The 14,022-nt window shown below is 42.9% G+C and overlaps 1 protein-coding gene across 1 annotated transcript; it reads right to left on the minus strand.

The window, feature by feature from the left end:
- Window positions 1–7,201: 7,201 nt before the first annotated feature.
- psmb5 (proteasome 20S subunit beta 5) lies at window positions 7,202–14,007 on the minus strand. The gene is made up of 3 exons (XM_026374735.2): window positions 13,752–14,007; window positions 11,841–12,147; window positions 7,202–7,847 (listed from the first exon to the last, which is right to left on the minus strand). The coding sequence occupies exons 1-3, from the start codon at window positions 13,974–13,976 to the stop codon at window positions 7,564–7,566; spliced, it is 816 nt and encodes a 271-aa protein (XP_026230520.2). The 5' UTR covers window positions 13,977–14,007; the 3' UTR covers window positions 7,202–7,563.
- Between the last annotated feature and the right edge of the window lie 15 nt (window positions 14,008–14,022).

Raw genomic sequence — 14,022 nt, forward strand, 5'->3', positions numbered from 1 at the left:
TGTGGGATAAGTGCAGATTGGTGATTTCAGATGGCAATTTTTCCATTTACATCTCCATAAATAAACCCCCAAAGATAGAGTGTGCAAAAAGCCAAAGCTACTGTATGTGTCAGCCAGCGTTGAATCCTGTTTTTTCCAAATTAAGGGGTACACCACCATGTTTACATATCAAAGTATGTTTACAGGTCTACATATAAAGTAAATGGCCCCATAGAGAGCTATGTGAAATCTGGCAAATTGGCTCAAATGATGTCACTAAGTCAGCCTAGGGGCTGAAGACTACATGTTTGGAAATAAAAGAAGGCGTGGGGATGTGCAGCTTCAAAGAAATTAGCTTTACCGACTTCTGTAGCTCGCTCCCCATCTCTGCTTGAGGCTAGAAGCTCCAGGCAACATTAGCCATTATTAGCAAAACCCACTGAAATCTCTGACTGTCTGCAATTGAGATGCTTTCTGAGTAATACAAGTGCCAGGAAACGTATGTGTTAAAAAAACATGGTGCATCATTACTTGCACCGTGATGAGTTTGACAGCAGTGCAATGCAACACTCTATATGGGAGACAGGGGTTCAAATCCCGGCTGTGTCCTACCTCCAGTAGGGGTCTCTTTAGGTAAAACCTCCTTATGCTCACTCTGCCTTTGTCTTTTACCTTGTAAGTCGCTTTGGATAAAGGTGTCTGCTAAATGTAAATGTACATGTAAATAGGTAGGATACTCTTCTAAAGTGACAAAGGAATGGGACACAGAATCCGACTGAGCCTGCAGCATCTGCATTTTAGCAAAGTGCAGTAGCAGTAATCAGAGTCAGTCGGATTCAGCTACACTGCAGGTAATTCTGAATGTGTGAAACATACACCATTAAGGAAGAATAATAGAAGGTTGTTATTGCTCAGGTAGCAGTGCTGCTGCTCTCTGACTAGTGCCAAGATCAAAGGGGAGAAAGACCTGTACCTGAGATAAATAGACTTGTTCAGTGTGAGAAACATGAACAGGTTAAACAAAAAATTCACATCCACCTTATTACAAACGCCCACATAGTTACCCTTGGATGGCTGTCTGTGCTCTACATAGCTGGGGTCTGAGTATTCCTCACTGCATCTGTGTTTGCTCTGTGGTTCTGCCTCAACATTTACACCTGGAGAGTATTAGTTAAATAAAGCACACATCAGAACACAAATCCCCGTGACCTACGTGATAATATCAAGAGGTCATGAGGCTGAGCAGCAGGTGCCGTGCTGTCATTGTGCTCACAGAGAAAGAACCGAGGCTTCTGTCACCGCTGAGTGCTGGTGCATGAGCAGGCTGCAGAGAAAAGGCCTTGGAGAAGCACCAGGGAGAGAGTGCACCATTCAACTGAATCATCAGGGCCATCAGTGTAATGAGAGCGAATCGGTCCTGAGCAAAGAAAGGCATGGAAGGGGGGGGGGGGGCAAAAAGGGGAAAGTGAAGAGAGAGGGAAGACAGGTTGGATGGTGGAAAGCTGTGGGGCAGATACACAATATAGCATCGGGGGAATAAGAAAATGTTGCTGATCAAGGGAGAGACAGTTAACAGACTGAAGGCTATGACAAAAATGGTGGATGGTGTGAAGTGCTTCAGGCCAAACAAACAAACTTTTTTTTTTTCAATGCAGTGCTTACATGAAAACATCAGAGGCTGAAATACACTGGACACTCCAGTCTTTGGCACTCAAACTGTCAGAGAAAAGGGCAAAGGGAAGTAGTGGTGACGAGATAGTGGGGGATACACTGAAGGAGCAGGAAAGAAAGAACAGCTCAGCTTCATTTTCTTTTACCACAACTAAGAACAATGTTGATCAGTGAGAACATATCAGATGTTAAAATGTTGTTCATAGCAGGGTCCTGATATTTAATTAAACTGCCACTTCCATGATTTAGTCCATTAGCTTCTCATTCTCATAACGCCATCAATTCTGTCATTTCCACAGCAGTGACAACTGGGGCTATTGTTTGCGATCAGAGAAGCTGAACTTCCAAGAGGTCATTACTCATTTCTGGCATTCGCTTCTGCTACAGAGGAGAAAGTAATAAATTATTTCTCTCACACATAATCCCGGTGCCAAAGCTGTGTGTCAATCACTGCGGAGTCACTCCCGGCTCCCTCACGTCAGTTCCGTCACGTCTGGCCCAGTGGATCATCTATCAGTGGGCGATCGTCCGTTTGGACGGGTACCCTCTTTCATTACCCTCACGTCCTGGGACCGCAGCTGAATTACAATAGCAGAGTTAGTGAAGAGTCAGGAAGCTGAGAGGGCTGAGCCCGGGTAACGAGCTCTGGGGTGGGTAATTAATGCCTCCACTTCCCTGTTGGTGTTGTTCAGGGGAGGAATGTAGCATTGATCAGAGCAGGATCAGGCTGGAGGGAAGTGGGCAGCAGGCCGAGGGCATGACAGGGGGCTTAAGACAAAATATAGAACAGAAAATGGATGGACAGAGGTGAAAAAGGGAGAGAAAATAAGAGAAGGGGGGGGGTCTTTAAGCCTTCAAGCTTGGCAGAGTTGTTCCTCTTGAGTTGGGTCTTCCGCTGGGACCAGCTACTCTGTCAAAAAGCCCGCAGCTTTGAGCGACACTTCAAACCAATAAAAAAAAAAAAAAACACAGGGTAGTGTTGCACTCTTCTAACAGAGCTGAGACTCAAATGCAGCATAATGTCGTCTCCACATTATGGAGCGTTTTAGACAGTAGCTGATAAATAGAAATGACAGCCTCTGCATGCCACAATTCCAAATTTCGACAAATAACGATTATAGAAGGAAGGTCAGTCAAAAGAAAAATACAGCGTCTTGTAATGGTGCGTCACCGAAACAAATGTAACTGCTCACATAACCATAACCGAGCCGCCACTAAAACAGCAAGAAGTCTGGGAAAAAACAGCCTATTGATACTGTGAAACAACAGAATCCGCAATTCACTTTTCTCTAGCCCGAGGGACTTCGTCACCACGTATTAAAGGACACAGTGCAATATAAAAAAGCCAGGAGCCACAAGAGAGTAAGTGAAGTGACCGTGGCAGCCACCATCGCTCTTACTGCCACGTCTTTAGCTGTAGTCTCCCTGACCCTGTCTCTGTTTGCCTGGAAGGCAAGGCCTGGCGCTGTTGACGATAAAACAAACAGACAGGCCCCATTTATACAGTCAGGTGTCATGACAGGGGATAAACAGCCGACCGCCTCGGGCCTCCTGAGGCACAGTCAGCACTAATAGTAGGGGCTATCATCCTCCTCATCCTCACCATCACCCTTATGATCATCATTATCAAGAGCAGCAATAGCGGTGCTGGCAGAAGCTCCTAAGTGCCTGGTGGGGATACGGACGAGTACTGACTCAGATTGGACAGAACTCAAGGGCCGCACTGTTTACTTTCCCGGGCTGTATTCATTCGTGTCACTGAATTAATCGAGTCAAGAAAAAAAGCAATTGCCAAAAACATTGCTAGGGAAAGGGGGGGTGCGAAAAGAAGAAGAAGAAAAAAAAAGTCTGGAGTAGAGTGAGTCGGCCATGGAAAGCACGGGAATGACAAGAGTAGAGCTGTCATCACAAGGGATGAAAAACAGCACCTCTCAGACAAGGCGAGGCAGCGGCTGCCTCCTGCCCCAGCGAGGAAAAGGAAGCATGGGGAGCACAAACGCAATTATCTTCATGCCAGCTTTGTTGTTTGTCAGAACTGGCACGCATTTAAGGACTTGGGTGTACTGATTATACGACACCCGGAGAGCCTTCGGGGTGGACAAGAGGCAGTCAGCCGGGAGTCATTACCCAAACCAAATAGACTTCTCATTTGTTTTTCCATCAGGGTACAGCATCAACAGGAATAAACAATGGCTGCTAGATACTCAATCATCAAAGGCGTGCACCCTTGCAATGAGTGTTTTTTTCTTTTGAAGATCCAATTACAAAGTCCTAGCAGCAAATCATTGGGAATAACACCTCATAGGTGAAATGTGTGTGCGAATCCCCCTCCAAAAAAAAGGTTGTCAGGGCAGCCCTAGGACTACGATCTGGTGTCCTGGAGCCAAGTCACACGTGACCACCTGACAGATGGCATAATGTGGGCACGGGGGTTATTTTCTGACAGCGTGAAATTCATTGTGCTGGCACCTTTCAATATCGCCAGCTGGTCTTTTTCATAGCATTCCGTCTAATTTAGGAGAAAAAAAGGAAAGCAATTTTCTTCATTTTGTAATGCCTCCCCAGAGTGTCACCATCTTGCCCCGAGTGCAAAGCTTTGTGAAAATATTCTGAAAGCTGGTACTGATAATAGCAGCTATTCCGAAAATACCTGTTGACAACCTGCAATCTCGATGCCAGACATCGAGGTACGTCTACGTTGGAAGCACGGCGCCTACAGTCTGATGGCCCGGTGCCAAGGTCACGCGCGCAGACAGGACGGGTGAGTCTAAGCGTGGTGGAGAAATAGGGGTGAAAAGCGATTCTTCTATACATGAGTAGACAAGTCATAAGAGCAGACAGGTACATCCACACAGGTAACTACGGGCCTATAAACCCTAAGCTGTGAACAAAAACAAAGCCCCTAAACAAGAGCTACTTAAGGACTCAGCATGCTTCAAACAACGAAGGTCATACACTGTTTTCTGAGCATGTATAGAGGCTAAAGTGTTTTTTCCTTGCTGCAAAGGGCCACATTCAAAGGCAGGGTATAAAGAGTCTGAGCTGTCGTAAACAGTGGTAAAGACTCAGCGAAGCCTACAAATGGAGTAAGGGCGCACACTTTTAGAGAGTCTCTCTCTCTCTTGGGTGATCCTAGCGTCGCACTGGGTTGTACATACTGTATGTATGCCAAGACTAACTAATTAGGTAGCATACGTTTCTACAGCCATGCCTTGTGAACCTGTAGTTAAGCATGGTGCTTTGAGTTAAACATGAAAAAACGTTTGCTAATTAGCAAGAAACTCCTTGCTGAGGCTGACAGAGTTTGTTTTTCCAGAGTTTTACAGCTATTTGGTCATAAATCAAGTATCATATTGCTGATTAATGGTGGCGCAAAAGAGTGAAAACCAGGGGATCAACGAAGTCTCCTCAAGAACCACACAACTGCTGGAAGACTCCGAAAGGTGTACATCTAGAGCACATTGATGCCTTTTATGCAAAAGCTATGAACCACCACAAAAGAAAAATAAGCAATGCTGTATTCCTATCAGTTTCGATGTTACACAGAATTTGTCAAAGCTGCGACCCTGCAAAAAAACAAAAAATAAATAAAACACAAAGGACTCAAGAGAGCCTCCATAACCTCCATCAGTGGATGTCTCACAGTTTTACCAAGTAAAATAGAAATGAGACAGATGCTAATCATCTGTGCAGACAATGCAATTATTCTGTTCTCTAAATCTGGAAGTCTACTCATTTTGTAACCATCCTTGCACAATGTTAAAATGTTGATGTCATCCTTTGATTACGGGTTTAAATACATTACGTGTATAGTGCAATCCTGCATCAGTTCAAATATTACATTTAGCAGATGCTGTCATGCAGAGCGATTTACAAGTGCGGTACAAGGCAAAGGCAGGGTAAGTGTGAGGGGGGTCTTGCCTGAGGTCCCCTACTGGATGTAGGCTGCTTGGCGGGCGGCGATGTTACCACTACACTTCCTTTTATGTGACCAAAAACTTCAAAGTTGTTTTTTACACCTTTATCACTGTGACTGGGTTGTTGTACTCCCGGCTTGGAGAAAGAGTTTTTTTTTAATAAACTTTAAATCGAGTTGCTAGGTTTACGTTGAACAAAAACACCAAATGACGCTTTGTGGCGTGATCAGTTCTTTTAACAATACAGTTTTACTCATAACTACTAAAAGCCCTGAACAGCCTGACCCAAGTGACAATTGAGATCACCTTAAACTTGTCTTAAATCTGTTTCCATGATTCAAAAAAGCTTTTTTGGTATGCCTTTTAAACAAGTTTTTATTATTCATTTATTATTATTATTAGTTTAATTGTATCCGTTATAAAATCAAGTTAATAAGTTTGATCTCTGACAATCAGTAGGTGTAGCTGTGATGTTTCTCGGTAAAATGCCACTTGCGTGTTGAACGTGTGGTGTAATCAGTGCATTAGAAAAACAGGATTTCAAGTTTCCTGGTCAAATCGTCACTATTTACACAATCCACTGTGTGTGTTTTTTCAAATAGGATGTCAACAAGCAATTATGGACTAAAAATGTAGCCTTTAAAAGCAGGCGATTTTTAATCAGTGAAAGGCTTCCTATACAATACGTAAATGACAGCGGCAGTATGTTGGTTAGTTAATGGTGCTGGATCCATGGCCCAGCTATTTGCAGAGGGGACAACATTTCTTTAACCCCTTAAACCAGGGTTGTAGCATATTTCTAGGACTTTACTCTAAAGTGTTAATTCTTTTTTCAACACTTGATTCACTTTTAGCATGTCTTAATGGGCACATAGTCACTGTCATTACCTGCTTCTATTCACAGTGCAATTCCAATCACTTCATTTACCAAGAGCACCATCACAGACGAGGCCCGCTCATTTCTATTTATCGAAATCCCATTTCTATTCCATCTGCTAACTAGTCACCTGTGAAACTAGTTTTTAACCACGATTTCGAAAGCACACTGGCTTCACATGTCTACCCCATCCCCTTTATTAGTGTTTACTCCCAACCATAAAACCCGCTGGAGGGGCACACACTGCCAGCTCAGGTCGTTACATTGTAAAACACCGTGGCAGGGTGGCACACAACATTGCGCAGTGAGAAGCTAAGTGTGTCAAGGAGGAATTAAAGAATAAATTTCCCCTTCCAATTAAAAGACGTATTTGTGCATTGTGCAGAGGAAAGGAACATTATCAATGAGGGGAAGAAAACACACTGTTACAACTCAGGAGGCACAATTACTGAGGCTGGTGGTATGCAATTAAATAGTGCTATTTAGACAGTGCTACTTGGTGCTAATAACTGCATAACATATAGAGGAGACAAAATAGGCTGAATGTACCTCTGAATCCCAACAGCTGGGGCAACAGATGACTGAAATGTAAACAAACCGAGGAGAGGATGGGAGGATGAGGCGGTAAGCCTACACATTTACATAGAATAAACCCTGAAAAATGTAACCATCCTGCATCTTGACCAAAAAGGTACGAGCAGCGCTGTCGACAAAGCAACGCTTTCTCGGAAAAGAAAGAAAAATAAAAAAAACAACAGAACATGACAGGTTTTATTGAGAAAGAACATGTAGTTTCCCAGGGTGAGATCCAAATGAAATGTATGTAGGGCAAGCACCACACTACTCCCACACTGTATTAAAGCATGTTTGAGTCATCTGCCCCCTCGCTGCAGACCCTCAAATCGTACTCTGTGCGGGAGTGTGGAGCTCACTGGTATTGTTAAAAATGTACAATATAAAGCTTTAGATTAGCAACAAGTAGAAATGGTTCACAGAAGCGATACAAGTGGAAATCTGTAGATAAGTCCTTTTTATTCACGTGTCAGCCCTACTGACATTTCAGAACATCTTAAACAGAATCAGATACTACAATAAACTCCTAACCCTCCCTATTCATGACTATGCTTGATCCTTGTACTGCTGATGCAGCATGAGCACATCATCTTGGGAGATCCTGGTCCAGCCATTGCTGTGGACGTGGTACAGGTTGACCTGCCCGCCGCTGTAGGCGTCACGATATGTGGCCTGGTAGATGGCGCGGCGACCTAGCTCGCAGGCTTCCTCCACGGTCAGGTCTTGTCGCAGCCCGCTGTCCATCACACCATAGGCGTACATGGAGCCGGAGCCCACAGCAAAGAGGTCGCCACAGACACGGTTCCCCTCAGAGTCGACGTAGTACAGCCCTGAGGAGAAAGTACAAAAGCAAGGTCAATAGGATGAAACAGTGTAAAGCATCCTTCCATCCCCTGACTCAGGTGTTGCATTTTGTCAGAAAAACTGAGATGGTGTATATCTAACACCACTGTGCTCGGGCAAACAAACACACACAAAACATGTATGCGTGCGTGCACACGCGCACACACACACACCATGTCCTCAAGAGAGAATATGAACAGCTGCAACCTCTCCATGTGAAGTAAGGCTGGCAGATATGAACAGCTGCATCCTCTTCAAGTAAAACGAAGCCAGCCGCAGAACCTGCTGACGAGGCACGGGCCACATCGCTGTGTGCCCAGGGGCCCCTTCTCAGGGCCTTATTGATCCCTGCAAACACACTAAAAATTAACTATCGACCCGCAACTCTAGCTGCACAGGTAACTGCACCTAGCAGCTCAAGAGCGAGGACAAAACGGTGTGCTCACATCTTGTGGACATCAGACGAGCATGGCACATTCGTCTCCTTCCACACATAACCAGACTTGCCTGCAGACTTGTCCTTCACCTCCATACACTTGAATTACACCGTGAGGAAAACATGTGCTCCAATGTGAACTGCAGATCCATAATGGTCTGTGCCCTGCGAGGGACAGTTTTCTCCACACCCTGCTTCAGAGACACGTGAGACATTTTGTTCCTGTGCTGTGACACACTTGTTAGGCCTGATCCCAGAGTGACGTGAAACTCCAGCCTGTGAGCTCGCCCACTGCCAGCCTGCAGATGGTAAAAAGACAGCCTACGAAAAGGCATGTTTTTCATAGCGCTTCACAACGCGAAACTTGTGAAAATGACACTCACACAGAGAAACAGAGACACATGCATATAAAATTGTCTAATATTCACTGCTATCGCTCATCTCCCACATTAAAAAACACTTCAAAATGCCCTCAGATTGCATATCCTCGCTTGCAGAGTTCCTCAGCTAAACTAGTGACAGTCTATTAGGGATAGAGAGCCACTTACTTTTCTGAAAAAAGAAGCTTACCATTGCTTTCAACTGGCAAATTGCAGCTTCCTCAGCCTGTCGTTAGCTTGCCATGATAATCATCCTGTGCCTGCCTATGCATGGGGGTAATTTGCCATTCTGAGACCTGCCTGTTCCTCTTGAAAACTGTAACGGACTCGTTAAAAACATAATAGGCAGTCAGAGAGAGTTGTAAAGGCAGCCTCTTGTGTTGAGTAGCACAGTTGATGGAGGTGGATGAGGACTCTTTAGGAGGTCCAAGTATAGAAGCAGAGCGGCACCACAAAATACTTTCCACATGCATTCCTTTGCAACCACACCTGGGTTCTTTGTAAAGCAATGTGATATCACTTAACAGTCTCTGCACCTCAAACAATGATGACCAAAAAAAAAATAATAACACATGCAGATGACGAAAATTCACAAGGAGCACATTAAAGCAGAAGGCACGCTGCCTGTATTGTGGAGCACTGCAGCAGTGGGAGCCAAGTGAGGCTCCTTCCGCTCCATCAATCAAGTGACAGGTGCTTAAGGAGGCTTTTTTAAACAGCAGCCCGTGCAGCTGCTGGACTGACAGCATTTTGGAGTAGGTGAGGATGGGTGGCCAGCATCTAATACGCCGTTGTATGTCTATCATTTGTCCTACTATGATGCAATGCTGTATCAGGAGTTTAAAATAAAATAAAACAAGAGCAGCAGTTGAACACCGTGGTGGGGGGGAGTTGTTGCGTCACTCTCCTGGGGGAGGCTGTGACACTGACAGCCACATGGGTCCTCCCTGACTATGTCTCACACCACTCACAGTTTGACTTTTAGTCATGGGGCTACATCCCACTTCATCACCTATTACTTTACTACAGATGTTCACTTCCTTGTAGGGACCAGCACAGGATGCTGCACCGAACAGTCACTTTTCTTAGTGCACATTTGAAGCCGTTTAGCGTAATCAGCTATAAGTGTCGTAACATTATGTCTCTACATTGAGCGATATTTGTCAAGCTCCTCAACATAGTTTTTACCTAATTTATTTGGCACAGCTTAAGACACTCCATCAGGGGGATTAGTGCTCTTGACATGATTGTAGACAGTTAATGAGCTTCCCACCTAATCGCGATTGATTTAATTTACATGACATTTACCTCTACATTCAATCACTGGTTTTGTAGGGTCCATGCCAAAGCTCCCACACATATTGAACTTATGCAAGCGTCATTATTGCCCCAATTGATTGCCCAAGATTTAACATGTGTCATTTACATTTGTTGGCATAGCGGTAGGCCATCATTGTTCACACCGACTTCTCTGCTTTCCAGACAAAGCTGGCATCGATCCCAGAGGGTGTACGGACATTATGCAAGCGACCCAATTGTCCGGGGCTGAGACCCAACGTCCATCATTCTGCCGCACTCTCCCTGGCCCGCAGTCCCAGCCTCATCGATTTCCCATTACTGTGTCACTGTGGCGGACTCTTTAAGCACACCTTCTGTGATGTATGGCCTCACACTGCGTGGCATCCAAAAGCTACAGCTTACAGTATAAACAGGAGCAGAGCATAAGAGAGGTTGCAGTATCACCTAGTGGGCATTTCTGGAAACTACAAGTGTGTGTTCTACTGAAATCTAACACATACAAATGGAAAGCCACATGAGTTAACAGTCCTGTCTGCAAGAAATCTTTACATGCTTAATGTATTTAAATTATTTGATAATTAGGTGTGTAATTTCTTTCATATAAACAAAGAAACTACTAACTGCAGTTACATAACATTGCAAACTAAAGATTAACTGCACTTTTAAGTAGAATAGCTCAAAATTTGGGGCATAATTGTATACAAGCACAATGGACATGTAATCTGTGCATTTACAAAGGGTTAGGGTTACTGTGTGTGTTTGTTTAGCCTGCTTGGAGCAAGAATACATATGTGGTAAGTAGCTAATAGCCTAACAGATGCTAAAGATTTTGAACTGATGAACAAATACAGAATAAGCATATTGAAAACCTTACCATAAAAACTTTCTAGAGGACAGAAGTTACAGTTTTAAATACTTTTATGCCTCCTTTTGACTCTAATGCATACTGCATTGTAGTATATGGCTCCAACTAACAATTTATCAGCTGTAGGTGCTTTGGTGATTAACTGATCAATCCTCAGGATCAGAAAATGGTCAAATATACTCAGAATGTTCAAAACCATGTTCATATTACCAATTTTTTTTTTTATCCTAATAAAAGTGTTATGAGATGCTAAAGGAAGTGAGAGGATTTTTAATTTGTTAATTTCTGTTTAATTTGAAATATTAGAACTGATCAATCCTCAGGATCAGAAAATGGTCAAATATACTCAGAATGTTCAAAACCATCTTCATATTACCAATTTTTTTTTTTATCCTAATAAAAGTGTTATGAGATGCTAAAGGAAGTGAGAGGATTTTTAATTTGTTAATTTCTGTTTAATTTGAAATATTTTTACTAATGCGATAGGTGAAAACATGCTAATATTAAAATATAAATGGTCTGCACTGCACTTACATAATACTTTTTTACCTTATAGGTAAACATATAGGTTTTTTACACTGCTTCTCTTCCATACACACACTCACACAATTCAGTGTCTTGCTCAAGGACACTTCAGCGTAAGACAGGAGAAGGCAGGAATCAAACCTCTGACCTCACAATTGAGGGGAAATCACTCTACCTCTTCATCTCCAGCTATCCCTCTGAGTAGATTGACATTTCAAAACCTAAAGGCCTTATTTTACTGTCAGATAAAACAAAAAAAGCAGTAAATCCTCATTTTTGGCAGCTCAAAGAAGGTAATAATAAAGAAAAAATGGAAATTAAATTAAATGAGCAAATTAAAATAGAATTAAATAAATGAAATCTATACTTAAAAGTGTATGCAATATACTAGAAACAAATGCTAATTTGATTCAGTAAACAAATACTTATGTAAAGACATATGCCAGATGTGCATGCCATGTATAGCTGTATTTACCTGGGCCTCTCTTGTCCCAGCCACACACCATGGTACCCATGCTGAGTCCCATGCCCTTGTATTGGTACACCATGTTAGCAAGGAGCTTGGAGGCAGCTGCCACAGAGATGCGCTCCTTGTTGCGAAGCTCGTAAATGCGGCATTGGCGTGCCAGGAGACGCTCCCAGAAACTACAGTCTGCAGCTCCTCCAGCCATGGTACCCAGCAGGTATGGATTGATCTCAATAACCTTTTTCACTGTCTGAGAGGCGATGTATGAACCGGCCGTGGCACGAGAGTCCACCGCAACAATAACACCATGCTGAAACTGAAGGAGACAGAAGGAGAGGAGAAAGACATTACAGCAGAGCAATGACTCCAAATTATGTTTGGTAACTAATAAATCTATGCAAGTGCACATTTCTGTTTCTTTTAGCATCCTTTATTTCTGTGTATACGAGGTGGAAATGTGCTGGAACCCGACAGCTGTCGGAGAGATGCGATATATGATTTAGCTCTGCAAGAAAGCTGTAAGATAAGAGGAAAGACTTTTGCTCTTGCCTCTAAAATCCTCCATCAGTGAACTGACAGTCACAACAGCAGCGTTGTACTAATGTGAAGACAACATATTTGGCCAGGCAGAGGAAGACGTATGCGAGGGAGATTTTCACGAGGCAGCACCCCCCACCCGACTCATGGATTAAAGGATAAAGATGGTGTTGTTTTATCTTTTCTTTATATCAACAAATCCCTTGAAAAAACTAAAACCAACAGCAAGGATGTTGTTCAGTATTTACAATGCCGTGCTCCATTTCACTGACTGAGAGGAAAAAGCTGTAATGGCTGTTTTCATTGTAATAGCAAAACATCACCCACCAAAGCAAAATGGCTCTAATGTGCTTTTAACAGTGATTGGACATCAATGAGGTTATGCAACGCAGAGGCACAATCCACACAAGGCTGTTACACAACCTTATTAGTAGCATAAAATTCACTGTTGGCTTTTATGTTTTCACAAGATGTGATGATAATTTGAAAATAACTATTCATTTAATCGCTTAAGTGAAACATAAACCCACCTGGACTCATTTTAATCAAAGTCTTTGCAGCACAAGTAAGTAGCGTGACCTTTCCCGCATGTCATACCCCTTCTCTTCTCCCTTGTTACCAATCTGCCACTCTAATAAACTATCAAATCAAGGCAAAATATCCTAAACATACGTTTAAAAAAAAACTATTTCACTGAATATTTAATTTCCACTGTTTAATTAGGTTTGTCCAAGGTATCAAATCGTGATTAACAAAATTCATATGGACACATTACACTTTAAAAAAGAAGGACTTTTATTCACTTCTTTATTATATCCAGTTATTCCAAAACAGAAATGCAACCAGACTATTATATCATCAAGTAAATCACACACCTATGTAACCTGATGATCATAAATGAACAGTATACGAGAACAAAAGCCTACTTGTGAGTAATTTATACAAAAAAAATGAATTACTAATTTTAAAAAAAAAAACATAAAATACATGTGGTACAGGTGCAGTTTACAGAACGTGTTTCTTCTTCGTACATTGCTCAAGTGCAAATAAACATATTGCTTTTTGAGACATATTTTGATCTTTACAGTATAATGGGATGTACTGATATACTACCACTATAGGTGACCAGCTTACATTTACAAGATTAGTCTTGTAGTCAGACATGTTGAACACAAACCATCGCGAATGGCTGTCTTATTATCTGTGATGATGAAGCGTTTTGTTGCCGCGCTAGCATGCTAACTTGAAGCAGTAGCGTCCCAGTGGCTCTAAGGCATCACCTTTGACGTCCGTATTATTTATCAGACGCTTATTTTGACACCTGTACAAGTCGTTGGGTGTGTGTTCTCCCAGCTAGCTACAATTATCTGCTCGTTAACTTACTTTGAACGCTAATGTGGTGGTTCCATGCAGAAACTCTATTTTCCTCTCGACGCCATCCTCGTCCACTGCACACAGCGGGTTTCTAACGGAAAAACTGAGGCCGTCTCTCGGCGTCCCATCGAAACCCAGGCCGCTGGGTCCGGGTTCACAACCAAACGCAAAAGGCTGAAAATTATCAAGTGGAAAATCCGCACAATCACTGTTCAACACACTTGCAAGAGCCATCTTTGTCAAAGTGTCTGGTGAGCAAGCAACTTCCGCCGCGGACGGG

This window comes from Anabas testudineus, chromosome 17 (assembly GCF_900324465.2).
Source record: "Anabas testudineus chromosome 17, fAnaTes1.2, whole genome shotgun sequence".
NCBI classification, from domain to species: Eukaryota; Metazoa; Chordata; class Actinopteri; order Anabantiformes; family Anabantidae; genus Anabas; species Anabas testudineus.